The 22,388-nt window shown below is 48.4% G+C and overlaps 1 protein-coding gene and 1 pseudogene across 1 annotated transcript in view; both read left to right on the top strand.

Moving 5' to 3' along the window:
• Positions 1-9,085: 9,085 nt before the first annotated feature.
• LOC102846904 (solute carrier family 23 member 1-like) overlaps positions 9,086-22,388 on the top strand; it is a 38,549-nt gene continuing 25,246 nt past the window's right edge. Inside the window, exons 1-3 of the mRNA XM_006887207.1 lie at positions 9,086-9,127; positions 13,906-14,052; positions 19,232-19,389. Coding sequence (XP_006887269.1) covers positions 9,086-9,127; positions 13,906-14,052; positions 19,232-19,389 — 347 coding nt within the window. The remainder of the gene's footprint in view (positions 9,128-13,905; positions 14,053-19,231; positions 19,390-22,388) is intronic.
• LOC102873498 lies at positions 15,424-17,596 on the top strand (annotated as a pseudogene).

Below are 22,388 nucleotides of genomic sequence, written 5' to 3'. Positions count from 1 at the left end.
CCAGCTCAGCCGCCGCACTGTCTTGCGGGTGGGTGGGTGGGTGTCCTTTGCAGCATGGGTGTGAGGAGTGGCCTCTGGGCTCCTGGAGCAGGTGGCTGTATGCTGGGCTACAGAGAGGGCCCACCAGGGCAGGATCATTGGGAGACTGTCCTCTTGGTCACTTTAAGTGGCCTCTTCGGCTGGCTGTGATAACAGAGATGACAGACAAGAAGTGTCAGAACCCCAGGTGACCATATGCCCACTACCTAGTCCTTGAGATTAAAACCATGCCCACTGCTCAATCCCTCGCATGGCAGTCTCCTTATAGCTTCTCATGTGCCCAGCCTCTCTCCTGTCCAGGCCCTCTGCACAGCTGTCCTCTTTGCCTGAAGCACTCTCAGCTCATCAGATTATATCAAATCACAGCCATTATTTTCTCAGACAAGCTCTTCCTGACTTTCTGAATTAGATAAAATATCCTCATAATAAAGTCTCACAGTGCCCTTCGCCTCTCCGCACAACACTAATCACAATTGAAATGATGCATTTAGACACAGAACTGTTTGATTAATGCGTGCACCTCCCCCACTCGGCTGTGAATTCTCGGAGGACAAGGACCTTGTATCTCTCTGGCACTAACCAGCCAGTGTGATGGTCAGCTCGGAACAGACATTGTAAGTGACCCACAGTGTGTGCTGTGGATGGGTGCGTGGGTGCATGGATGGATGGGTGCGTGAGTGAATGAATGATGGAGAAATCGATAGATGGGGTAAGGGAAGGAAGAAGGAAAACAGGTACATAGTTGGAGGGAAGGATACAGGAATGAATGGATAAGTAGTTGGAAGGATGGATGATGGCTGGCTGGCTGGATATGTGAGTGGAAGCATGGACAGAAGGGTGGGTAAATGGGCAGATAGAAAGATACGTGTGGATGAAGAAATTGGTAGATTATTGGATGGAGGGATGAATAGATGGATAAAAGGGTGTGTGAGTGGAGAGAGGAAAGAATGGGTGAGTGGATGTATGTATGCACCAACAGGTAGAAAAAGGAAGAAAGTTGTTGTTGTTATGTGCCGTCGAGTCGCCTGCGACTCATAGCGACCCTATGTACAACAGCCCTAAACCCCGCTCTGTCCTGTGCCAATCGCACTGTCTCTGACACTCCCATCCCAATTATCCCAGTCACTGAATCAATCCACCTCATAGAGGGCCTTCCTCTCCTGCGCTGTCCCTCCACCCTCCCAAGCATGATGTCCCTCTCTAAGGACCGGTCTCTCCTCACAACATGTCCAAAGTATGTTAGACGGAAGTATGTTAGAAGGAAGAAAGTAAAGAAGGAAATAATGTCCACTGTAGACATGCTTGATCTTAGCCCTGAATTAGAATTTTCTCTGGATGTCCAAATCAATCGATGAGGGTGAGAACATTCTCTCTCTGCTCTCTCCTTGAAGGAAGGAAGAGGGCTAGATCCTTCGACGAGGGGTCGGTAACAGTGGGAACTTGTGATCTGGACGTCCTGAGAGGCAGGTGTTCAGGGTCAGGCCCCTCCACTGCCATGCGATGGGCCAGCCCGCCTTTCTTTCCACCGGATGCTCAGCACCATGGACAGGGCCAAGTCCCTGGGGAAGGTGGAGTCGCTCACAGTCTAGCCTCTGGGTTAAGGGTGCGGGTGTGTCTTCACCCACTAGGTGTCACTGCGGCCCAGTTCTGACCACATGAGGCCCCAGCAGGTAACACATCAAAGAGCCTCCCTCCCCCGGGGAGCAGGAAGGAATACCGGGGCTCAGGCAGCAAGGAGGCCAGGGAGCCCAGCCTGGTTTAGACTCTGAGTACTGCTTACCACACAGTAACCCCGCGTGACGCTCTGGTGAGATCCCTGAAGTCAGGACTCCCCAGCCCTGGCCTCTTCCTCTGGTCCCCCACATCACCCTCTGCAGCCACTTGTGGGGTGGGGAACAAGCACCCTGAGAAGGGATGCTGGTGCCTCGCCCCCTCTTTGCTCACCACATAGGATACTCAAGCTCTGAAGCTGTTTTTGAACCAAGGCTCCCCTTTGCACCTGGGAGCCAGCACCCACCTGTCAGCAGGGAAGGGCACCAGAGTCCAGGTGTGGCCTGAGCCTGCCCTACAGATGCAGGGGCCGGTCAGGGAGTGAGGGCCAGGCACAGGGGGCTCAGAGGGACTGGGGGAGCTGGAGAACTAGGGACAGCAGGAGAGCTTCTGCAGAGACGGAGAGAGTGACTCCAGTCAGCGGGCCACAACTCAATGCTGCCCCACGTACACAGAACAAAACGCTCACTGGATCCATTACAGATCGAACGGCTGTGATCTGAGGGCTGTTCCGTCACAGATTGAACGGGCTGTTCCGTTACAGATTCAATGGCTGTGATCTGAGGGCTGTTCACTGGCTGACTCTCAGAAGCAGATCACCAGGTCTTTATTCCTAGTGCATCCTAGACAAGAAGCTCCGCTGAAATCTCTTCAGCATCACAGCAACACAGAAGCTTGTGGGGCGGCATGTGAGGTGCACTGGCTGAGAATCGAACCCTGGTCCCAGATGGAAGGCAAGAACTCTGGCCTCAACTATCATCACTGCCTTGGAACCTGGGACCTCAGCACGTGGCTCCCAGTCTCCGTGGGCATCAAGTTCCATAGAGAGCCGCTTCACCTCTGGTCATCCAGCCTGAGGCCAGTGCACTGACAACGCCCGAGAACAGCTGTGTGTGGAGTTGTTGTTGTTATGTGCCATCAAGTCCCCACAACCCATAGTGACCCTAAGTACATCAGCTCTGAACCCTGCCCTGCCCTGAGCCAGTCTCACCAATCCCAGCACACCAACCCCCATCACCATAGTCACTTATCAATCCATCTCATCCGGGGTCTCCTGCGCTGTCCCTCCACCCTTCTAAGCATGATATCCTTCCCCAAGAACCAGTCTCCTGGCCAAATGTGGACTATAAAAGGAAAAAGGCTCAATAATTACGTTACATTCAGACAACCGGAATACTACACAGCACACAGGAGCAATGACTTTGTAAGTCACTACCTAACTTGGGAGGGATTGAAGAGCGTTATGCTAAGTGAACTCAGTCCCATAAGGACAAAAACTGTATTGTAGAATGTATATGAGGATTCCAGGTGGGGGGTGGGGAAGACACAGAGGGGTGAGGGTGGGTGGGCGAGGGGTGTTTAATCATCAGTTTACATGATTTAATGGGTGGAGGGAGGGTTGGGTAAAGGAAATGGGAAAGATCTGGCATGAGAAACAAAGGATATGAACTTTGTAAGTAAACAGTATAAAATTTTAAAAAAGGGGCATGGCTGTCATCTGTGGGGACGCAAATGGTGTTCCCCCACAGTGCCATCGCAGTTAGGTTGCTGAACGCAAGGGGTTCTTTCCGTAGTCAGTCGCCAATAAGACAAACGGACTGCAGTATCCATAAATGCACTTTATTGCACAGCTTTGGGAGTCACCACTGAGACTGCCTCCCTGTCTGGGAGTGGTCATGGCCTTTTATACCAGGGTGAAACTCCAGCTCATTTAACAATGCACTTTTGTTAGTAAGAAAAGGTGATTTCTACATCTGAAAAGGACAGTTGCCATCTATGTATCAGTAATTCAGGAAGGCCCCAGTTCTCTTCCTGGTAAACAGGCGGATTAAGATACAGTTTACGCATGACTGGAGAACCAGTTTCACCAGCATCTAGGATAGATGTAAACAGATAGATCAAACTACTCTACATGACTAAAGACAGGAAACAGAGAATTCGGAGGCTAAGCAGCTGAAGAGAAAGAACTATAGTTTTCTGATACCTATATAGAGAATTCTGAACTTACTATATCACCCTGTCAGTTATAACAAGTCCTTTCTGTTGGGACATGAGTGGTGAGCTGACAGAGGCCCCGACCACCTCACGCCTGCCTCTCGCATACCTGTGGCATGCTCCCTCTGCCCAGCCTTCCTGGTCTCAGACCCAGGTGACGGAGCAGGTTGGGCACAGTGACTGGGGCACAGAGGGCCCACCTGGGAGTGCTGGTGGCCTAGTGGTAAGGAGTTGTTCAGCCATCCCAAAGGCAAGCCGTTCAAATCCACCAGCTGCTCCACAGGAGAAAGATTAACTGCCTCTGAAAACCCTCTGGAGGGTCAGCTGTGAGTTGGTTCTGACGTGACGTTACATAACAACAAAGGCCCCACTAAGTATTTCAGGAGCACGACTTTCTTCCGTGGGGAGACTCAGCTGGTGTGGGATTCAGGAGGTCCTGGGAGCACCCTGCTTGGGCACAATATGGAGGAAGGGACCGTGGTGGCCACTTGTGAGTCGGGAAGCAGGCTGGGACCAGAGCTTGGTCTTAGTGAAGTCACTGTGATTACGCAGGGCTGCCCACCTGGGCCCTGGCTCCATCGTTCTCTGCCCAGCTCAGCCCAGCCCCCTGCATGGAGTCGATTCCGCTACAGAGCAGCCCCCCTGAGGGCAGACTAGAAGTGCCCCAGAGGGTTTCTGAGGAGGTAAATTCTTATAGGAGCAGACTGTCACATCTTCCTGCCTTAGACCTGCAGGTAGGTTCAAACCATCAACCTTACAATCATCAGTCCTGTGTTTAACCCACGCTGCGACCAGAGCCCTTTGCCCAGCCCATCATCTCTAACTCTCCGTGTTTCTAACCCTCCGCTTCCACGTGTGGAGCTTGCGATTTTAGCCTAACCCTTCATGCGACTTCACAACCACTCACAGCTGGACCTTGTATTACAGAGCCTTCTGATTCCCTCCCCACGTTCTCCAAACTCACACGCAGCACTCACCCACCTCCGGCCCGCCGGGCGGTGCCGGGTCCTGGCCCCACGTGACCTGGAAAGGCGGCTGACCCAGTGGCCCAGGCTGTGAGCCGGACCTGGAGGGCGAAGTCAAGAAGTCTCCTGTTCTTGGCTTCCCCTACATGTACCTCCCAGGCCTGACTCGGCCCAGATGAAGGCCTAGGGCCCCAGAACTTTCTGGATCTTGGGGGAAAACAAACAAAAAGCACAGGCCCCAGAGGACGTGAGCTTCCTGCTGTGCACAGGTGCACCCCGCTTCCTGCAGAGGGGCCTCCAGAGGCCAGCGAGAGGGTCTGACCCCGCCCCTGTCCTGACCTGGGGCTCCTGTGGGGTCTCAGGGCTGGTCCCTCCTCATGGGTGTTGTTCCCTACGGTCCTGAGGCCCCCATCTCTATAGCTGCTCGATGTGAAAGCTGCACCCCCTCCCCATGCTCTGCACCCCCTGAAAGGCCATATTGACCATCAGGCCAGGAGGCCAGCAACTGAGAAGCAAGTGACTGGAGTCACAGGGCCCCTTGTTAATCCTGTGCTCTTAGCAGCCACTCCTCCTGAGAGCTGCCCAACACACCCCCAACCCCCGGCTCCCAATTTGCCTCATTTTTCCTGCAAAGCTGATCTAAGAGCACTGAATGGTTTACTTGAACCTCCCGGTTCTGTCTCCCGGACTCCTGCCTTTGCTTGCTCTTGTCCACGCAGAGTTTCTGTGGACGAAAGAACCTCCGAGACATGGTGAAGGGGAACTTGGTGGACATGGGCCCTCCGCATGGCAGGCAGTGTGCGAAGAGAACCCCGAAGGCTCCCTATCGAGCATGGAGGTCAGAGAGCTCTGGTGAGACATCCTCCGCTCTGCAGGCTCCAGCCTTCTAAGACGGGGAAGGTCAAGAAGAGAAAGACCCTCTACAAGATGGATTGACCCAGTGACCGCGGCAACAGGCGTGAGACGTGGGGCCCAATCGTGGTGGAGCAGGACAGGGGAGGGTAAGTTTCCTGTCTGTCGTTCACGAGGTGGCTGTGAGGTGTAGTCAACTCGATAGCCCCTAACAACAAGAGGGCCCTACACCACCACCACGCCCCCCCAGCAACAACAGCAACACAGCCGACGTGGGGGTCTGTCTGTCTGTCTGTAAGTGGTCCTCTTCCTTGTTAACCCAATTGTTGGTCAGGAACTAAAGGTTGTACACTTCATAGTTGACTGAAGGACCATCAGGGGAGTTGAAGGTGGGATAGCTAGAAGGAAAATTAGGCCGTAAAAGCCCCATAAGGGGTAAGTGGCATTATGTGATTGGTCAAAGGCATGTGTTATTTATCTATTTATAATATTTATTCTAGTTATTTATGGTAGGGTGGTCCCAGGACAGTGGACAGAGCCAATTATTTTGAACACTTGCTCTTTCTCAATCATGTCTGTTTCTGGAGATTCAGACATGGGTGGGTCTTGAGACCCACCTTGACTGTAATGATGACAGTGTCCACTCTGTTCTTTGGGAACAGATCCCTCTGGGGGTAGATTGGACACCCTGCACTGGCCAGACCTCAGAGGAGAGGAAGGCTGTCCTTGAGTTTACGGTCCAGTCAGCACCGAGGTTAAAGGGTCTGCCATTAATTAATTAATTGTAATTAATGCTTATAAAATGCATATGAATAATGGAATTAAATTGTAATTGCAGTGTTATAAAGCAAGAGGTATAGGAATTATTTAATAAAAAAACAATATGATTTGTAAATTTTTCCCTCAAATGAAAAAAAAAAAAAAGGCAAAATGTAAGCCCTAGATGAGAGACTTGAGGATGAAACATGAGGAGTCTGGGGTCAAAGGCTCTCCTGGGCTTGAATTCTCAGTTCCTGTTCTTCCTCTGACCCTTGGGAAAACAATGTAACCCATCAATCATTGCTTGGACTTCTTAACATACAACAAAGAACTTTCAATTTGTTGAGAAGATGAAATAAAGTCGTTCACACATATAAAAGTGTCCCAAACCGCACCACTGTTGAGTAGCCAGAACTCATAACCACCCTCTCAGCAGAACAGAGTTGCCCGTTGGGTTTATAAGGTGCCCTCATGGAGTAGTCTGTATTGAGCTGTGCGTCTGGCCCAAGGCCTGCATGTCTCCGCTGGTTCAAAGTCACCAGCAGGTCTCCCTGTGGTAAGAGTTACAACCCCAAGAGCCCAGTAAATGGCTGGACTCGATGGCAGTGAGTGAGGTTTCCAATCTGTAAATCTTTACTGTAGCGGACAGCCTATCTTTCTGCAGGGGAGTAGTTGGTGGTTTCGAACCTCTGACCTTCGGTGAGCAGCTGAGTACTTTAACCGCTGCACCGCCGTAGCCCCTGAGTGTGTGCACAGTGGGTCCTTGCTAAGGACCAGCTGCTTCGTTAGTTGCTTTGGAATCTTTTGATCTTGGTTTCCCCTAATGACTCACTGATCTTCCCCCCCCTCAACCATCTGTTGTGACCCCAGGTGTCCCTGCACTGTAGCATCCAGGCAGCCCACTGCGGAACATTCCACCACCACTTTCAGGTACCCTATAGGAACAAGATAGCCTTCTCCTTAGGGTCTCATCGACCCTGGGGAGGCCCTGGTCCCACCCATCACCCCCACAAAGGAGTTCTGACTCACCCTCAGAGTGTCTATGTGAATGCATCCCCAGGGTCTCAGCTGGGTACCTGTTTTGCAGAAGTCGTCAAACTGGTGCATTCTGGTTTGAGATCTCGTGAGAATTTGCATTTCTACTCCACACTAGCTGACCCTTCAGGGGTCTTCAGCGGTGGTAAATTGCACAGGAGGAGATTGCTCAGTTTTCTCCCACAGAGCAGCTGGTGGATTTGAACCGCATGTCTTTGGTTGGCAATGCGACTCTTTACCACTCCCTCAACAACAACAACAACAACCCCAAAAGAAAATAACAATCATTGCCATTGAGTCAATTCCATTTCCTAGTTCCCGCCAGGATGCAGGCGACAACCTCATAGGGTTTCCGAAGCTGCAGATCTTTACAGAAGCCTGCTGCCTTATCTTTCCCCCATGAAGCTTCTGGTGGGCTCGAACTGATGACCTTTTCGTTAGCCACCAAGTATTTCAGTACTTGCACTACCAGGGCTCCCAACTCCACCCCAGAGACACTAGATCAGAGTCTACATTTTAACAAAGTCACAGGATTTTTGTGTATATGGAAGAGTCGTAAGACCTGATATGTCTGATCCAGAAGAATCGATAAGATCCATAAGGATCCGTATAAGACCTAGAAGATCTTATGTCAGATTTCATTTAGGATCTATAAGAATCTATAAGATCTATAAGGTCCAGACCACTCTGAACATAAGGTCTGTAACACTATGCACAAGCTCCGTAAGAACCTGTACATAGGATCCCTCATATCTAAGCATAAAACCCTAAGAACCTGTCTGTACATAAGATCTGTAAGACTCTGCCTATAGGGTCCATAAGAACCTGTACGTAAGATGCAGAAAAATCTATACATATGAGTCATAGAAGAATCAGTACATAAGATCTGGAGAGCTCTGGTGGCCTAGAGGCAATGAAGCCGCACTGCAATCCCAGAGATGAGCAGTTCAAATCCAGCAGATGCTCTGCTGGAGAAGGAGGAAAAATCTCTTCCTGTACCAGTCAGATCTGATTTGACAGTACACACACACACACACAAATAATAAAAAAATATAGAAGATCGTAAGAATCAATACGTGAGATCCATAAAGCTCCACATCTGAGCCAGAGGACTCTGCACGTTAGCCTCTGCATGTAAGATGCATAGATTCTGTTCTGCACATGGATGCACGGAACTTTCCACGCAGGGTCCACAGACAGACTGCATGCGTAAAACCCTTAGGATCTGTACACAAGAGCCGTACACCAAGGATCTACCAGAATCTCCCGGGAAGCTTGGAGGCTGTAGGTTCTGAGTCAGGCTGTCTGGGGGGAAGTGCACGTTCCCAGCTGGCTGCTTGGTCTTCCTCTTTCAGGCCTGGATCCACATCTTGAAGACTTGGTGTGGGACACTCAGATCTCACAGTTAGCAAAGCGTGGTTGCTTCAGGCGAGGCTGGAGGGGAGTTGTCCAGGGAAAGGAGGGAGACCCGGAGGCCCCTCCTCTGCCTCTCCCATCCAAGCAGAGGGGAACCGGTGCCCTGCCTCCTGCCTCCTGCTTTCCAGTCTGTCCCCGCCCCGGGGCCTACACCTTGCTGACTCAGCCCTTGAGAAGTTAATCTTTTTCGGTATTCTCACTCCTATTTCCTGGAGGAAGGAAGGCAGGAGGACCCCCCTACCCCCCAGGTCACCATGGATCCTGTCATCACCAGCTGTGAGCAGTCTAACCCCCTGGTGAGTGCTGGAGGGAGAGGAGGAAAGAAGGGGTGGTGGCCTTGGGGACCGGGAGGGGTGGGGTGACTGTTGCCTCTCCCCTTTCTCAGAACGCAGCCCCCCCAGCTCTGTCTCCTGGGCACCATCTGTAACAGGATCGATGCTTGGTGACAATTGACTTTTGCCCGGATTCCTCAGCGTTTAGAAATCTCTTGTCAGAAGACCTTTCTGAGATGAAGAAAAGAACACGGAAAGACACAGGAAGAGAAAACCAACATGAACTGGTCTGCCAGGGTGCCCATTGTGCCCTGGGCACTTCTCGTCCTTCGTACTCAGTGAAGTGGGCTGTCCCCATTCTTCAGATGAGAAGCCTGAGGCCCAGAGACATGATGGCGTGGTCACCCCCTCCCACAAGGACCTTCTCCAGGGAGCCTGTGAAGCCGGGCTCACCCCCCTCACCAGACTGTTTTGGCCACCTAGAAATAACACCTCACTTAACCAAAAATAGCAAGGTGGATGAATGACACCCCTCTGTCCTTGTCACTGCTGCTGGGGAAAGGCCTCCCGCAGAGGTCCAGCCACAGTGCGTGTGGGACCACACTGTTCCCTGCACTGATGGTGACCTTCCTCCCAGGGACCCTGGGCCTTCTCTCCTGGGAAGATGTGGGAGATGCTTGGCAGAAAAATTTATCTTGCTACCTCCACGTCACAGAAGTCAGAAGAAATTCCTGCAGCAGAAGCTGAAGACTCATTTTTCTGTTAGGATTTACACATTTCTGGTGTCCCTGTGGCGAACTGTGGAGGGGTGCGGTGGGAGGGTGCTACTCAGCAGGCTCCTAGTGACCCTTCCTCTGCTCCCCTCCATTTCCGAATCAAGGAGTGCCTTCAGAGGTGGTTCTCATTTCCATGTGACCTGCTAGAACCTTCTGAGGAAGACAAATCCCAAAGCCTGATGGATGAAAGGGGGCTATTTAAATATTTGCGATACCAGGGACAAAGCCGAGAGTCACATGAGTAAAGTGTGGTTAGAGTGCAGAGAAACCAAGGAGGCGGCTGGGACCTCTGGAGGAGGGGTGGGCGGAAGCACAGGTGAGGAGAAGCAGGTGGGGAGGAGTAAAGGACAGGCCGAGCTGAAGCCCCACTAGGCGTCTGTCACCGAGGGCATGGAAGTGTCAGGAAATGAATCTAGAAGGAATATGTTTGAGAGAAGACCCAGGCCCATCTCCTCCAGGGGCCCACTGTTCCTCTGTCTGCCCCAGTGTCCCAGTCCTGGGGAAGTATTCCTTCCATGGCCTTGGACAAGCCACAGAACCTTCCTGAACTTCAGTCTCCTCATCTGTGAAATGGAACAATAGGAAGAGAATAAATGAGAGATTGCGCTGGAAGTCTGTCTACACGGGAGAACTGTGAAGGCACGCTCTAATGGCCTGGCCACTGTGCCCCCCGTTCTCCACTCGCTCATTCCCTTGCAAAAACTTCTTGCTTTTCCTTAAAATAAAGGCCGTAGAGCAGGGGTATCCCTAGGAAGATGTGGGAGGCACACACCACACTGGGGCTCTGTCTGAGGGGTACCCCCTGATGACGGTAAGTGTTTTGTGCACTAATTCTATAAAAGTTCATTCTTTTCAATAAAAATACTCTTGTAATTAGTTATAATCCTCTCTTCTTTTTATGAAGTATTAGAAAATGGCTTGAGGTATTCCAGTCACCTACTGTTAGTGTGTCTTGGTTCAATAATTTTGAGTGCAAAAGTTGGTATAAATCATCCATTTCCTCCTCTTTGGCTCTGGTTGTTGGTGTTTATGTGTGAATGATAGTGGTATTCCCTGGACTTCCTTGTATGTGTATGAATATTGTTCTGTCACTCACAACATTGTTTTGTTGGGGTTTTTTTGTTTTATTATTTGGTGTGTGTCAAATCAGATCTGACTGGTACAGGAGGAGATTGTCCCTCCTTCCCCAGCAGAGCATCTGGTGGATTTGAACCGTGCACCTCTGGGATTGCAGTGCAGCTTCTTGCCACTAGGCCACCAGAGCTCCCCTACAACATTGTTTTTCAAAGTGGATCTAGAAATGACCCTTTTTTTAAAAAAAATTTTTATTGTATTATTTTTATGTGTACCGTCAAATCAGATCTGATTGGTACAGGAGGAGACTGCCCCCTCCTTCTCCAGCAGAGCATCTGGTGGAAGAAATGACCTTTTTAACTCTGAAAGTGATCTCATTTTTCCTCACCTTTTCATCTCTGGCTCATAGATTATGATTGTCTGATTCAAAGTGACCCTTGCCAATCCATCTAATTTTGCCAATACCTGGCATGTCAATATTAATGTATTTGGTTTATTTCTTAAAAATGTCCAATTTTCCCTCATTCGTGCTTCTCACAGTCCATGTTCCAATCATTAGTATCTGCTTACAACTGCTCCTCCTCCTTTGTGTTTCCAGATTCGAGGGCTCAGTCTCAGGTGCCATATCTGCTAGTCTACTCTAAATGCGCTTGACTGGACAAAGGGTTTGTGAAGGCCTGTTATTTCGGAAGTGGGTCAAGTGTTTGCTGCAGAATGTCAGGGACAGCAGCCATCAATATGGAGTGAAGCTCAACATCAAGAACACAAAGATTCTTACCACTGGGCCAATTGGCAGCACGATGATAGATGGAGATTGAGGTTGTTAACCATTTAAGGTTGCTGGGCTCCACAGTCCACATTCTTGGCACTGGCACACAGGAAACCAAAAGACAAACTGCATTTGGAAAGTGTGCTCCAGAGACCTCTCCAAAGTGCTAAAGAGCAATGATGTCAGTCTAGAGACTAAGGTGTGCCTGATCCAGGCCATGGTCTTCACAATTACTTCCTTTTTTAAAATTTTTAAAAAAAATTTTTTCTAAATTTTTTGTGCATGTACCGTCAAATCAGATCTGACTGGTACAGGAAGAAAGTGTCCCTCCTTCTCCGGCAGAGCATCTGCTGGATTCAAACCACGTACCTTTGGGATTGCAGTACAGCTTTTCACAGTTACTTTCTATGCATCAGAGAGTTGGACAGTGACTAAGGATGATAGAAAGAAGAATCAATGCCTTTGAGTTTTGGTGCTGGCGAAAAGTCTTGAGCATACCATGAACCACCAAGAGAACAAACAGGTCTGTCTTTGAGAGGATGAAATCAAGTTTCTCCTTGGAGGCTAGGATTTTGAAGCCTTATCTCAAATACTTTGGGCATATGCCAGGAGGGACTGATCCTTAGAGAAGGGTGGAGGGACAGCTCAGGAGAGCAAGACCCTGGATGAGATAGATTGATGTAATTGGTGTAAAGTGTGTCGGAGTCAGTGAGACTGGCTTTGGATGAGGCAGGGTTCAGAGCTGTTGTACATAGAGGGGTTATTAGTTGCAGGCAATTCCATAGCATGTAACAACAACATGGCTTGAGGGAGGTACGTGTTAATCTTCACAGTGACACCCTTCCTCTGTAGGGTTGGATCCGAGCAATCCCAAGAAAGCATGAGGCCGCTGGGAGAGAATCCTGCTCTTCTCATACGCTGGGATTGACTCTTCCCTCCCTTCACAGAGTTGCTTCTCTGCTGGGGCCTCTCTACCTGTCTGTCCCCAGCCCTATCCGACGTCACAGAAGTCCTGTGCGTGCATGATACAGGCACGCCTGGGAGACACAGTGAGTTCGATTCCAGGCCAGCCTAGTAGAGCAAGGACAGGACAAAGCGAGGCACGTGCTCTCTTGGCTTCCCGTGCCTGTAGCAGCTTTGTTTACAGTTGTTCGATGCCGAGGCCGTGGACTCAACTTCAACTCCTAACAGGCCTGTGAACATCGCATCTGAACCCTGACGTGTCCTGCGCCGTCCTCCGCGTCTCTGACAGACTCGAGCCTGGTGCTGCAGTCACTGTGCTGGTCCATCTCATTGAGGGTCGACTGGTGAAACTTGGCCTCACATCCTCTGGGCATGTGGTCAGGAGGGACCAGTCTGGGAAAAAAACCCGAAATACTGGCAAAGGTGGAGGGTCAGAGAAAGAGAGGAAGAGACTCAACAAGATGGACTGCCACAGCGGCGGCAGCAGCGATGGGGAGCGGGCTGCAGGATAAGGCACAGCTCAGGGCTGAGTCAAGGTTGATTTGACAACACCTAACAACACCATGATCTGCTCAGCGTGCAACGTCATTGTTATGTACAATCAGGTCAGAATCAGCTCTGCCCCCACCCCCGCCCCAGGTGAGTTTTCAGAGGCTGTGAATCACATGGCAGGAGATTGCTCATCTTTCTTCCATGAAGCAGCTGGTGGATTCAAACTCTATTCCTTTAGATTGGCAGCACAGCTCCTTACCGCTAGGTCACTGGCACTCCCTCACACAGCACAGGGTTGTTGCTAATCTTCAATTTATACAAATCACAATATCCGAGAAGAGCACTAGAACCAGGTCTTCCCACACAGAAAGCTACGAGGTTTGAGTCTGGACTGGGAGTTCCCAGGAGGCCTGTATATCCACTGCCCTCAAGCTCATTCTGACTCCAGGGACCCTGTGTGTCACTGCACAGAACTGCTCCATGGGACTCCCGGACTACAATCTTGATAGGAGCAGAGCCTATCTTCTGTATCTTCTGTGTGAGTTTGAACCACCCGCCTTTAGAGTTGCTGAGGGCAGACCGTTTGTACCACCCAAGGACCTTAGCAGGCCACCTGTCCCTACCATCATCATCGTCTCTGTCTCTGGAAGGCCACCTGTCCTGCTAAAATCAGTATATGCACTCTGTCCCCCTTGAAATGCCCAAATGTGTCCTTCTCTTGCTCCCAGCAGAGTGGTGGTGATGGTCTCAGCTCCCACGTGGACGGTCAAGGCAGGAAGAAGGGCGGGCAAGCCAGGAACTCCAGCGGCAGCCGCCTGGCCTACAGCGTCCTGGACATCCCACCCTGGTACCTCTGCATCTTCTTGGGGATCCAGGTAATGTGTTCAAGGAAGCATTGAGTTTGCCTCCCAAACTGCTTCCACGCGTGATCAGTTTCAATCACTCGTACAGCTGTCACTCATGGGAGTGGGAGGCATGAGGGACAGAGTAGAACTATGATCCAAGGGGTTCTCCCTGGCTGGAGTCTTTCAGAAGTAGACACCTCACTTACTGCCCTCAGGTCATCACACACCCTCCAGCAGGGTTTTTGAGGCTTTAAAGCCAGTGGGGGTAGATTGTCCTTCCTTCTCCAACTGCTGGTGGATTTGAAACTCCAGAAAGGCTTGGCCTTTAGGTCCGTAGAACAACTCCCTCCAAATAGGAAGCTAAGCCTTTCTTCTAAAACTTCTCTCAAACTTTCAACCTTTTGATTTGCAGCCAAGAAGATGGGCTGTTTGCTCTGTCAGGAACTCCCAGATCAATTGTTTTGTGCCATCGAGTCAACTATGTTTCATAGTGGCTCTATCCTGCCAACACCAGATTGAAACCTTGCCCTATCCAGTCAAATTATTTTCTATGTGCCTTCAAGTTTGAATTGGCTCATAATTGATCCTCCAGCAGGTTTTCAGAGAATGCAGATTACACAAGAGGAAATTGACCATCTCTCCCAACAAGCAGCTGATGGATTTGAACTGCCATCCTTTGAGTTGGCGGCATACCTCCTTACCATGTGGCCACCAGAGCTCCCAGGTCAAATTGTTGTTGTTATCATGTACTGTTGAGTCACTTGTGACTCATAGAGACCCTGTGTGCAACAGCTCTGAACCCTGCCCTATCTTGAGCCGACCTCCATGTCTCTGATACACCTACCCCCCATTACCTCAGTCACTCACTGAGTCAATCCACCTCATCCAGGGTCTTCTCTTGCACTGTCCCCTCCATCCTTCCAAGAATGATATCCTTCTCCAAGGACTGGTCCCTCCTTGCAACATGCCCAAATTATGTCAGACAGAACTTCAGAATCCTTGCCTCCAAGAGCAGCCCGGTTTCACCCTCTCTAGGATGAACCTGTTTGTTCTCTTAGCAGTCCATGGTATGTTCACTACTCTTTTTCAGCACCACCACCCAAAGGCATCAATTCTAATTCTATCATCCTTAGTCATTGTCCAGCTTGCTGATGCATAGCAATTAATTGCAAAGACGATGACCTGGATCAGGCACACTTTAGTCTCTAGACCGACATCATTGCTCTTCAGTACGGTAGAGAGGCTCCTGAAACAGACTTTCCCAAAGTCAACAATGAAAACTTTAGTTGATGCTGTTGTGGGTTTCCGGCAAAAATGCAAGGTTCCTCTGACCCCTCTCCGATTTAGGATAGGGATGAGGGTGGAGGCAGGAGTTCTCTCTCATCCTGAGCTAATTAATAGATGAAGGACACCATTTCCTTTTGGGTGAGTCACTGAGCTGGTAAATCTCTGTCCACTTGGGTGAGGTTTCTAGCAAGCCCTGGAGAGGGGCTGGGCCACAGCCTTCTCAGAGCGCCTTCTTCTGCGCCAGCCTCTTGTTCTAAGTGTGTTTACGCTCACATGCCTAGCATTCTTTGGGATCAAGAGATTTATTTGCTCATGGGAGAGGGTTCGCCCTGTCTCACAAACGTAGTTAGACAGTGTTACTGGGCCTGATCTGAGGTGGAAAAGAAAACCCTGTGGATTCGTGGAGAACACTAAGTGAGGAGTAGCTTGAAGGGTCTCTGGGCTTCTCATAACATTTCTCGTAAGAGGAACAGGAGTGATGACAGGACCGTCCAAATACGCAGAGACACGGGCATTTCATCTCTGAGAAGCTGCCTGGGTCTTCCTCCCCATGGCGCAGTCACCCCCGCTGGCTACTCTTTCTTTGTGGAAATGTGGGGGCCAACCAAAGAAAACCCCCAAAATCAGACAACTTAATGATTTTCGGTGAGAGTTCAAAGTCTTCTCGCTGCAGCTCCCTATGTCTTCTTATTCCCACTTCTCTCCACCTCTAGAAAACAATGCTGATGGTACTAGTCAGGCTGTTCCAGAACATTCCCTAGGCAGATCACCCACGACTGGTTAAAATGATCCTACCTGGTGGCAGAGAGGGGAAAGGCTGTCAGTCAGTGCAAGATCCGCTGCTGCTGAGGAAAGGAGCGTCACCAGCAAGAACCTGGAGGGCTGTGTGGGGTTTGCAAATGTCCCAGATCGGGCACACGGAAAGTCAGTGAAGAGAGTGTTCGGATGCGCACTTACAGTGCTGGGTGAATCTGCACTGGAAAAGTCAGCGTTCATCAGCTCATTACTCATCACAGATTTATATTCTCCAGAGTGCCCTGGTCCTTCCTACAGGATAAAAAAGGCTGTGCGAGTGGAACACTCCAAAGTTTTAATCAAAGAAGGTGGAGTTCAGTTACTGCTCACAACAGCTGATACCCCAGGATGTGGCGATGCCATGGATAAGAGTGAGTGTTGGCGAGCTCTGGTGGTCTAGTGAGTGACAAGAAGCTACACTGCAATCCCAGAGATGAGCAGTTCAAATCCACCAGATGCTGTGCTGGAGAAGGAGGGACAATCTCCTCCTGTACCAGTCAGATCCTATTTGATAGTACACACACATCATCATCATCATCACAAAGTGATTGCTAGCAGCCTGTAATAACAGACTACATTGATGGTAAACTTGAAGACTACATGCAGGATCTTGAGTGAACAGATGCCAGGTGCCTGACAACAGAATGCAGAGTAGTTTATACTTCATTGCTCCTTCAGGACGTGGCCGTAAACTGCTGTACACTGAATTTATGAAGTACTTACACAAAATTGTGATTATCATTCCACTTTCTGCCAAGGCAGAAACACACACCGGAGGAATGCCAACAGTTTAAAAAACAGATAATGTAAGAAATCCAAGAACATGAAATGAAAATATATGCATTTCCAGAAACAGATGATAAAGAAGAAAATAAGCTTGTTAACAAGAGATAAAGGGTCATTTCCCCCTTGCTGTGGTAGGTGGAAATACTATCATTGAAGTGAATGACAAAAGGGTCCGAGCAAGGCAGCATCCTTGGGCGGCTGCTGAAGTTGAAAATGGTGAATGCTGTGATTTTACAATCCTAAGAAATACGTTGATAAGAACACACATGCAGGACTTGAAAGATGTCACTAATAGTGTACACTACGAGAACTACAGAAACAGAAGACTGGGAGCTGAGACTTAGAATGGAGCTGATAACAAGAACAAAGGGCCCAGAACCATGAGCCCTCGGGCACAAATGGAAGACGCAAGAAGGGCGCAGGTAGCAGAGATGAGGAAGGAGAAGGAGCTGAAGCAGGAGCAGATGTGGGAGATGAAGGTCCAAGAAAAAGTGCAGAAACTGAAGGACTCTGAAGCTGAGCTCCAAAGACGTCAGGAGCAAATGAGAAAGAATTTGAAAGCACAGCACAGAGAGCTGGAGGAGAAACGTTGTCCGTCTGAGGATGAGAAAGTCCACTGGAACAACGTGGGTTAGAACAGCAGAACTCTTCAAGAACCTTGGGAAAGAGTAAGAAGGAAGTGAAGGCCTTTGAAACTCGCTACTGACCACCCATTAGTTCCCAATATGCCAGCTTGGACATCAGTGATTATTGGGTCCGTTAGACCAATTCGCACCAGTGTTATCCAAAATTATGGATTTAACAGCATAATAGCATTTTTGTCATTGTTGGTCTTGATGGAGATTAAGATGTCTTGAATTGTCTAAGGTTATTGTGTGAAAGTAACAATTTTAAGTACAAGAGTACATTTTACAGTTGTACAGTCATGTTCCAGTGGTTTGATTATTTACAGGATATTCCAAAATAGAAAGACTATTGAAGATAAATTGCCATAGTATTATACAAACTTTGCTTCTCTTTAATTAGAATACAAAGTTCCATTTAGTGCCGCAAATACAATAGTGTAATTTAGTCTAATACAGTTGACCCTGTTTTTGACACTTCCATTATTTAAAAAAGCACATGGAGAAAAGCCCCTATATGCTTACAATACACCTAGAGCTTTTTAAAAACAACCAGTTTTTGTTTATTTGTTTTGAATTCTTTATTATTCTCATTTAGAACCTCCTTTAGCCAGAATCTCATTACTACTCCACTTTTGTGATAATGTTTAATTTAGATATGTTCCATATATTGGCCCTGCTAAAATAGAATATAGTGTCTTTCATATGGTGGAAACCAACAAGGAAATGCTCCTTTAAATCCCTTTTTACCCTCTCTGGTAAATAATGGGGGCTGGGATGGGGGATGCAATTATAGACAATTTCTAGGCAAAATTGTGAAGCTAATGACCAGCCTGTTTCTACATATGTTCAGTTTCTTTATTTTATAAATAAGAATTATGGACTCCTATGGGGGGTGGGGGGAAGTCACCATTCTGCAGTAAACTGTATTCATATATTGCATTTCTGAATTTTTTATTTGTATTGTAAAAATTCACATAATAAACAGTGTGATGTAAAAAAAAAAAACAAAAACAATGCTCCTATCTATGGTAAGGAGATGTGTTGCCAACTTGAAGGAATGGGTTTAAATCTACCAGCTGCTTGCAGAAGGAAAGGTGGAAAATCTCTTCCCAAACAATTTATGGCCTCTGAAAAGCCACTGAAGGGTCAGCTATGAGTCAGTTCTGTCTCGATGGCACACTACAACATCTATCTATCCATGGATCCTCCTAATCTATCTATCTATGCATTATCTATCTATCTATCTATCTATCTATCTATCTATCTATCTATCTATCTATCTATCTATCTATCTATCTATCTATCTCTGTCCTGTCTCTCTCTTCATAACAAGTTACCTGCTGTAGATTTAGCCCTGTCCAGAACTCTGGGTTTAACCTTGTCCCCTGGGGGAACTCAGTCAGCCATTGGCCAAAGGCTCAAAGCCAACACTCAGGTCTTCCTTATTAAGTGGCCTACCTCTCACCTTGAGCCTTGTCAAATCAAAATCCACCAATGGAAGCAGATTGGTTTTGAGGTTTTGCCTCAGTGTCCTGAGTCATGTCCAGCGTCCCAGGTCAGCGGGGCCCCTGCTTCCTGCTGCTGTCTCTCCTTGCACTGTCCACCTGGCCCGCCCTGGGCAAGGAGGACCACTCTGTAAAGGGAGGAGGCATGCCTGCAGGGCAACAGGTGGGACAGGGTCTCCACGCGCCCTCCTCCCTCTGCTCTGCCCACAGCACTTCCTCACGGCCTTGGGCGGACTCGTGGCTGTGCCCCTCATCCTGGCCAAGGACCTGTGCCTGCAGCATGACCCCCTGACCCAGAGCTACCTCATCAGCACCATTTTCTTCGTCTCTGGCATCTGCACTCTCCTGCAAGTGTTCTTAGGAGTCAGGTAGGTGAAGTGACTCCCTGAAAAACGCTGCTTTTCTCACCTGGGTTGTTGTGGTTGGTAGATGTCATCAAGTCAGCTCCGCAAACCACACAGCACCCTGTGTACTGTGGGACAAAGTGTTGGTTGGTGGTGCGTCACGCCCTCGGCCAGTTTTGGACCAGACCATGACCGTGGGGCATTAACCAGCTGATGTTCAGAAGTAGGTTCCCAGGCCTTCCTCCTAGTCCTGCTTCACCTGGAAGTGCTGCTGAAGCCTATCCAACATCACAGCAACACGCACACCTCAGTGGACAAACGATGGTGCCTCTGTGTGAGGTGTGCTGGCTGGGATCAATCCAGGCGGCTACAATCATTGAACTCCCACTGTCCTACCTGCCAAGGTCCAGTGAGGTGCCCTTGGCTCATTGCTGGAAAGAGAGGGTAGGACGTAACTGTGGCATAATAGAGGGAGAACAGACTGAGAGCCAGAGCCTGGGTTCAAGTCCTGGCTCCAACACTTAGTACCTACATTAGCTAACTCTTGACTGAGAATGGTTCACTTCAGCAAAAATGAATTCTTTATTGACTTTTGGCATCAACCCCAGAGAAGGACAGGGTGTAGACTTCTGTCAAGAATAGGACGACCAGGAATTAAATATGGCCAGGACTCTCCTTCTCTCTCTCTCATCTGTACTTAGACGTGTGGCAAGAGTACAAGGTGGAGACCCACACACTGTTATGTCTAAGGGTTGGATAGTTACAAACCAAATGTTATGGTCTGAATTCTCTAGAGTAAGAAAGCCAGTGATGTGTGTCTAAATATGCACATGGAAAAATGTGCTACAAATCCATGGGTCAGGTGACAGAGTGGAGACCTCTCTGCTGATCTATCTATCTATCTATCTCCTCACATAATTCATTTTGTCTTAGGTCATTACTGTTCAATGCATCAGATCTAGAGATGGTCTTTAAATTCAGATGGGATATACTCAAGGTCGTATTGTGACTCTGGTGGACTTCTTTGCATTTTCTCATGAACCACACTGGCCCCACTGACGTATTTTTATAAGCATGTTGTTCTTGTTGTTATGTGCCGTCGAGTCGTTTGCGACTCATAGCGACCCTATGTACAACAGCCCTAAACCGTGCTCTACCCTGTGCCAATCTCATTGCCTCTGACACACCCATCCCAAGTGCCCCAGTCACTGAATCAATCCACCTCATAGAGGGTCTTCCCCTCCTGCACTGTCCCTCTACTCTACCCAGCGTGATGTCCCTCTCTAAAGACCTGTCTCTCCTTACAACATGTCCAAAGTATGTCAGGCGAAGCCCCAGAATCCTTGCCTCCAAGGAGCAGCCTGGTTTAATCCTCTCTACAATGAATCTATTTGTTTTCTTGACAGTCCATGGTACATTCAATACTCTTCTCCAGCACCACAGCTCAAAGGCATCTTCTATCCTCCCTAGTCATAGTCCAACTCTCTGATGCATAACAAGTGATTGCAAAACCCATGGCCTGTATCAGGCGGACCTTAGTCTCCAGAGAGACACCGTTGCTCTTGAGTACTTTAGAAAGGTCCCTAACCACAGACTTTCCCATCGCAGTATGTTTTTTGATTTCCTGGCTACTGGTGCCAAGAGTGTTGACCGTGGAGCCGAGCAAACTGAAGCTGTGAACAATCTCAATCTCTTCGCCATCCATCCTGATGCTACCAATTGGTCTAGTGGTGAGAATTTTTGTCTTCTTGACATTGAGCCTCAGTCCATATTGAAGGCTGCAGTCCTTGACCCTCTACAGTAAGTGCATGAGGTCCTCCTCAGTTTCAGCAAGCAGGGTTGTGTCATCTGCATAACGCAGATTGTTGACAGATCATCCACCAATCCTAACGCCACGCTTCTCCTCATAGAGCCCAGCCTCTCGGAGAATCTGCCCTGCTCTGTTCTGATGACTGCCTCTTGGTCCAAGTATAGGTTTCGCATTAGCACGATTAAATGTTCTGGGATTCCCATTCTTCTCAGAGTCAGCCACAGTTTGTTATGATCCACACAGTCAAATGCCTTTGCATAATCAATGAAACACAGATAGACATTCTTCTGGTATTCTCTGCTTTCAGCTAAGATCCGTCTAACATCAGCTACAATATCCCTAGTACCACGACCCCTTCTAAACCCAGCCTGGATTTCTGGCAGTTCTCTGCTGATGTACTGTTCCAGTCGTTTTTGGATAATCTTCAGTAGAATCTTGCTTGCATGTGAAATCAATGACACTGTTCTGTAGTTTCCACACTCAGTTGGGTCGCCCTTTTTTGGGATGGGACCTCTTCCAGTCAGTTGGCCAAGTGGTTGTTCTCCAGATTTCTTGGCACAACTTGGTGAGCACATCCACGGCAGTATCTGTTAGCTGAAATAGGAAACAAAAATGTTTTATGAAAAAAAGTATAAATACTAATAAAAATCATATTTATGATTTCTGAAGTTGGTCATGTGGGTTTAGCTGTTTTAGAACTACCTTCTCCCACCACCTATTCTGCATTTCCTTTGCTTTCAGTGAGCACCTCAATAAATTATGGTTCTTTTAAGCCTTCGTTCTTGAAAGGTTGGATCATTTATAGTCATGTTGGAAATGGTTGATGTAGTTTTCTTTCTTTTTTTTTTACATCTTAAATCCATATTTATGAGAATATACTCAGAACAATGCTCAATTTACACAAATTAAAACTATAGAAGCTTCATTAACACTAGAAACCCAGTTTGCTGGTTTAGAGGAAGGAGTCTAAACGATCCTGATGTAGTTTTCTATTGACTTTAATCACAGGGCATGGTAACAACCACTAAGAGATATCCTATTAAATCTATAGGTCAGACAAAATCCCCTTTGCCTTCTCCATTATAAAATATAAGTGATTCCATATTTATATCTGATTGATTCCATCAGAATCAATCACACTTCCATAATGGAAGTGGTACAATCTGTCATCAGGTTGTTGGTTGATAGCCCAGAGCAATGGTTTTATACCAAG

This window comes from Elephantulus edwardii, unplaced genomic scaffold, assembly GCF_000299155.1.
Source record: "Elephantulus edwardii isolate Elephantulus edwardi_28Jun2011 unplaced genomic scaffold, EleEdw1.0 scaffold00055, whole genome shotgun sequence".
In the NCBI taxonomy this organism is placed as follows: Eukaryota; Metazoa; Chordata; class Mammalia; order Macroscelidea; family Macroscelididae; genus Elephantulus; species Elephantulus edwardii.
This window is presented reverse-complemented; position numbering and strand designations above follow the sequence as displayed.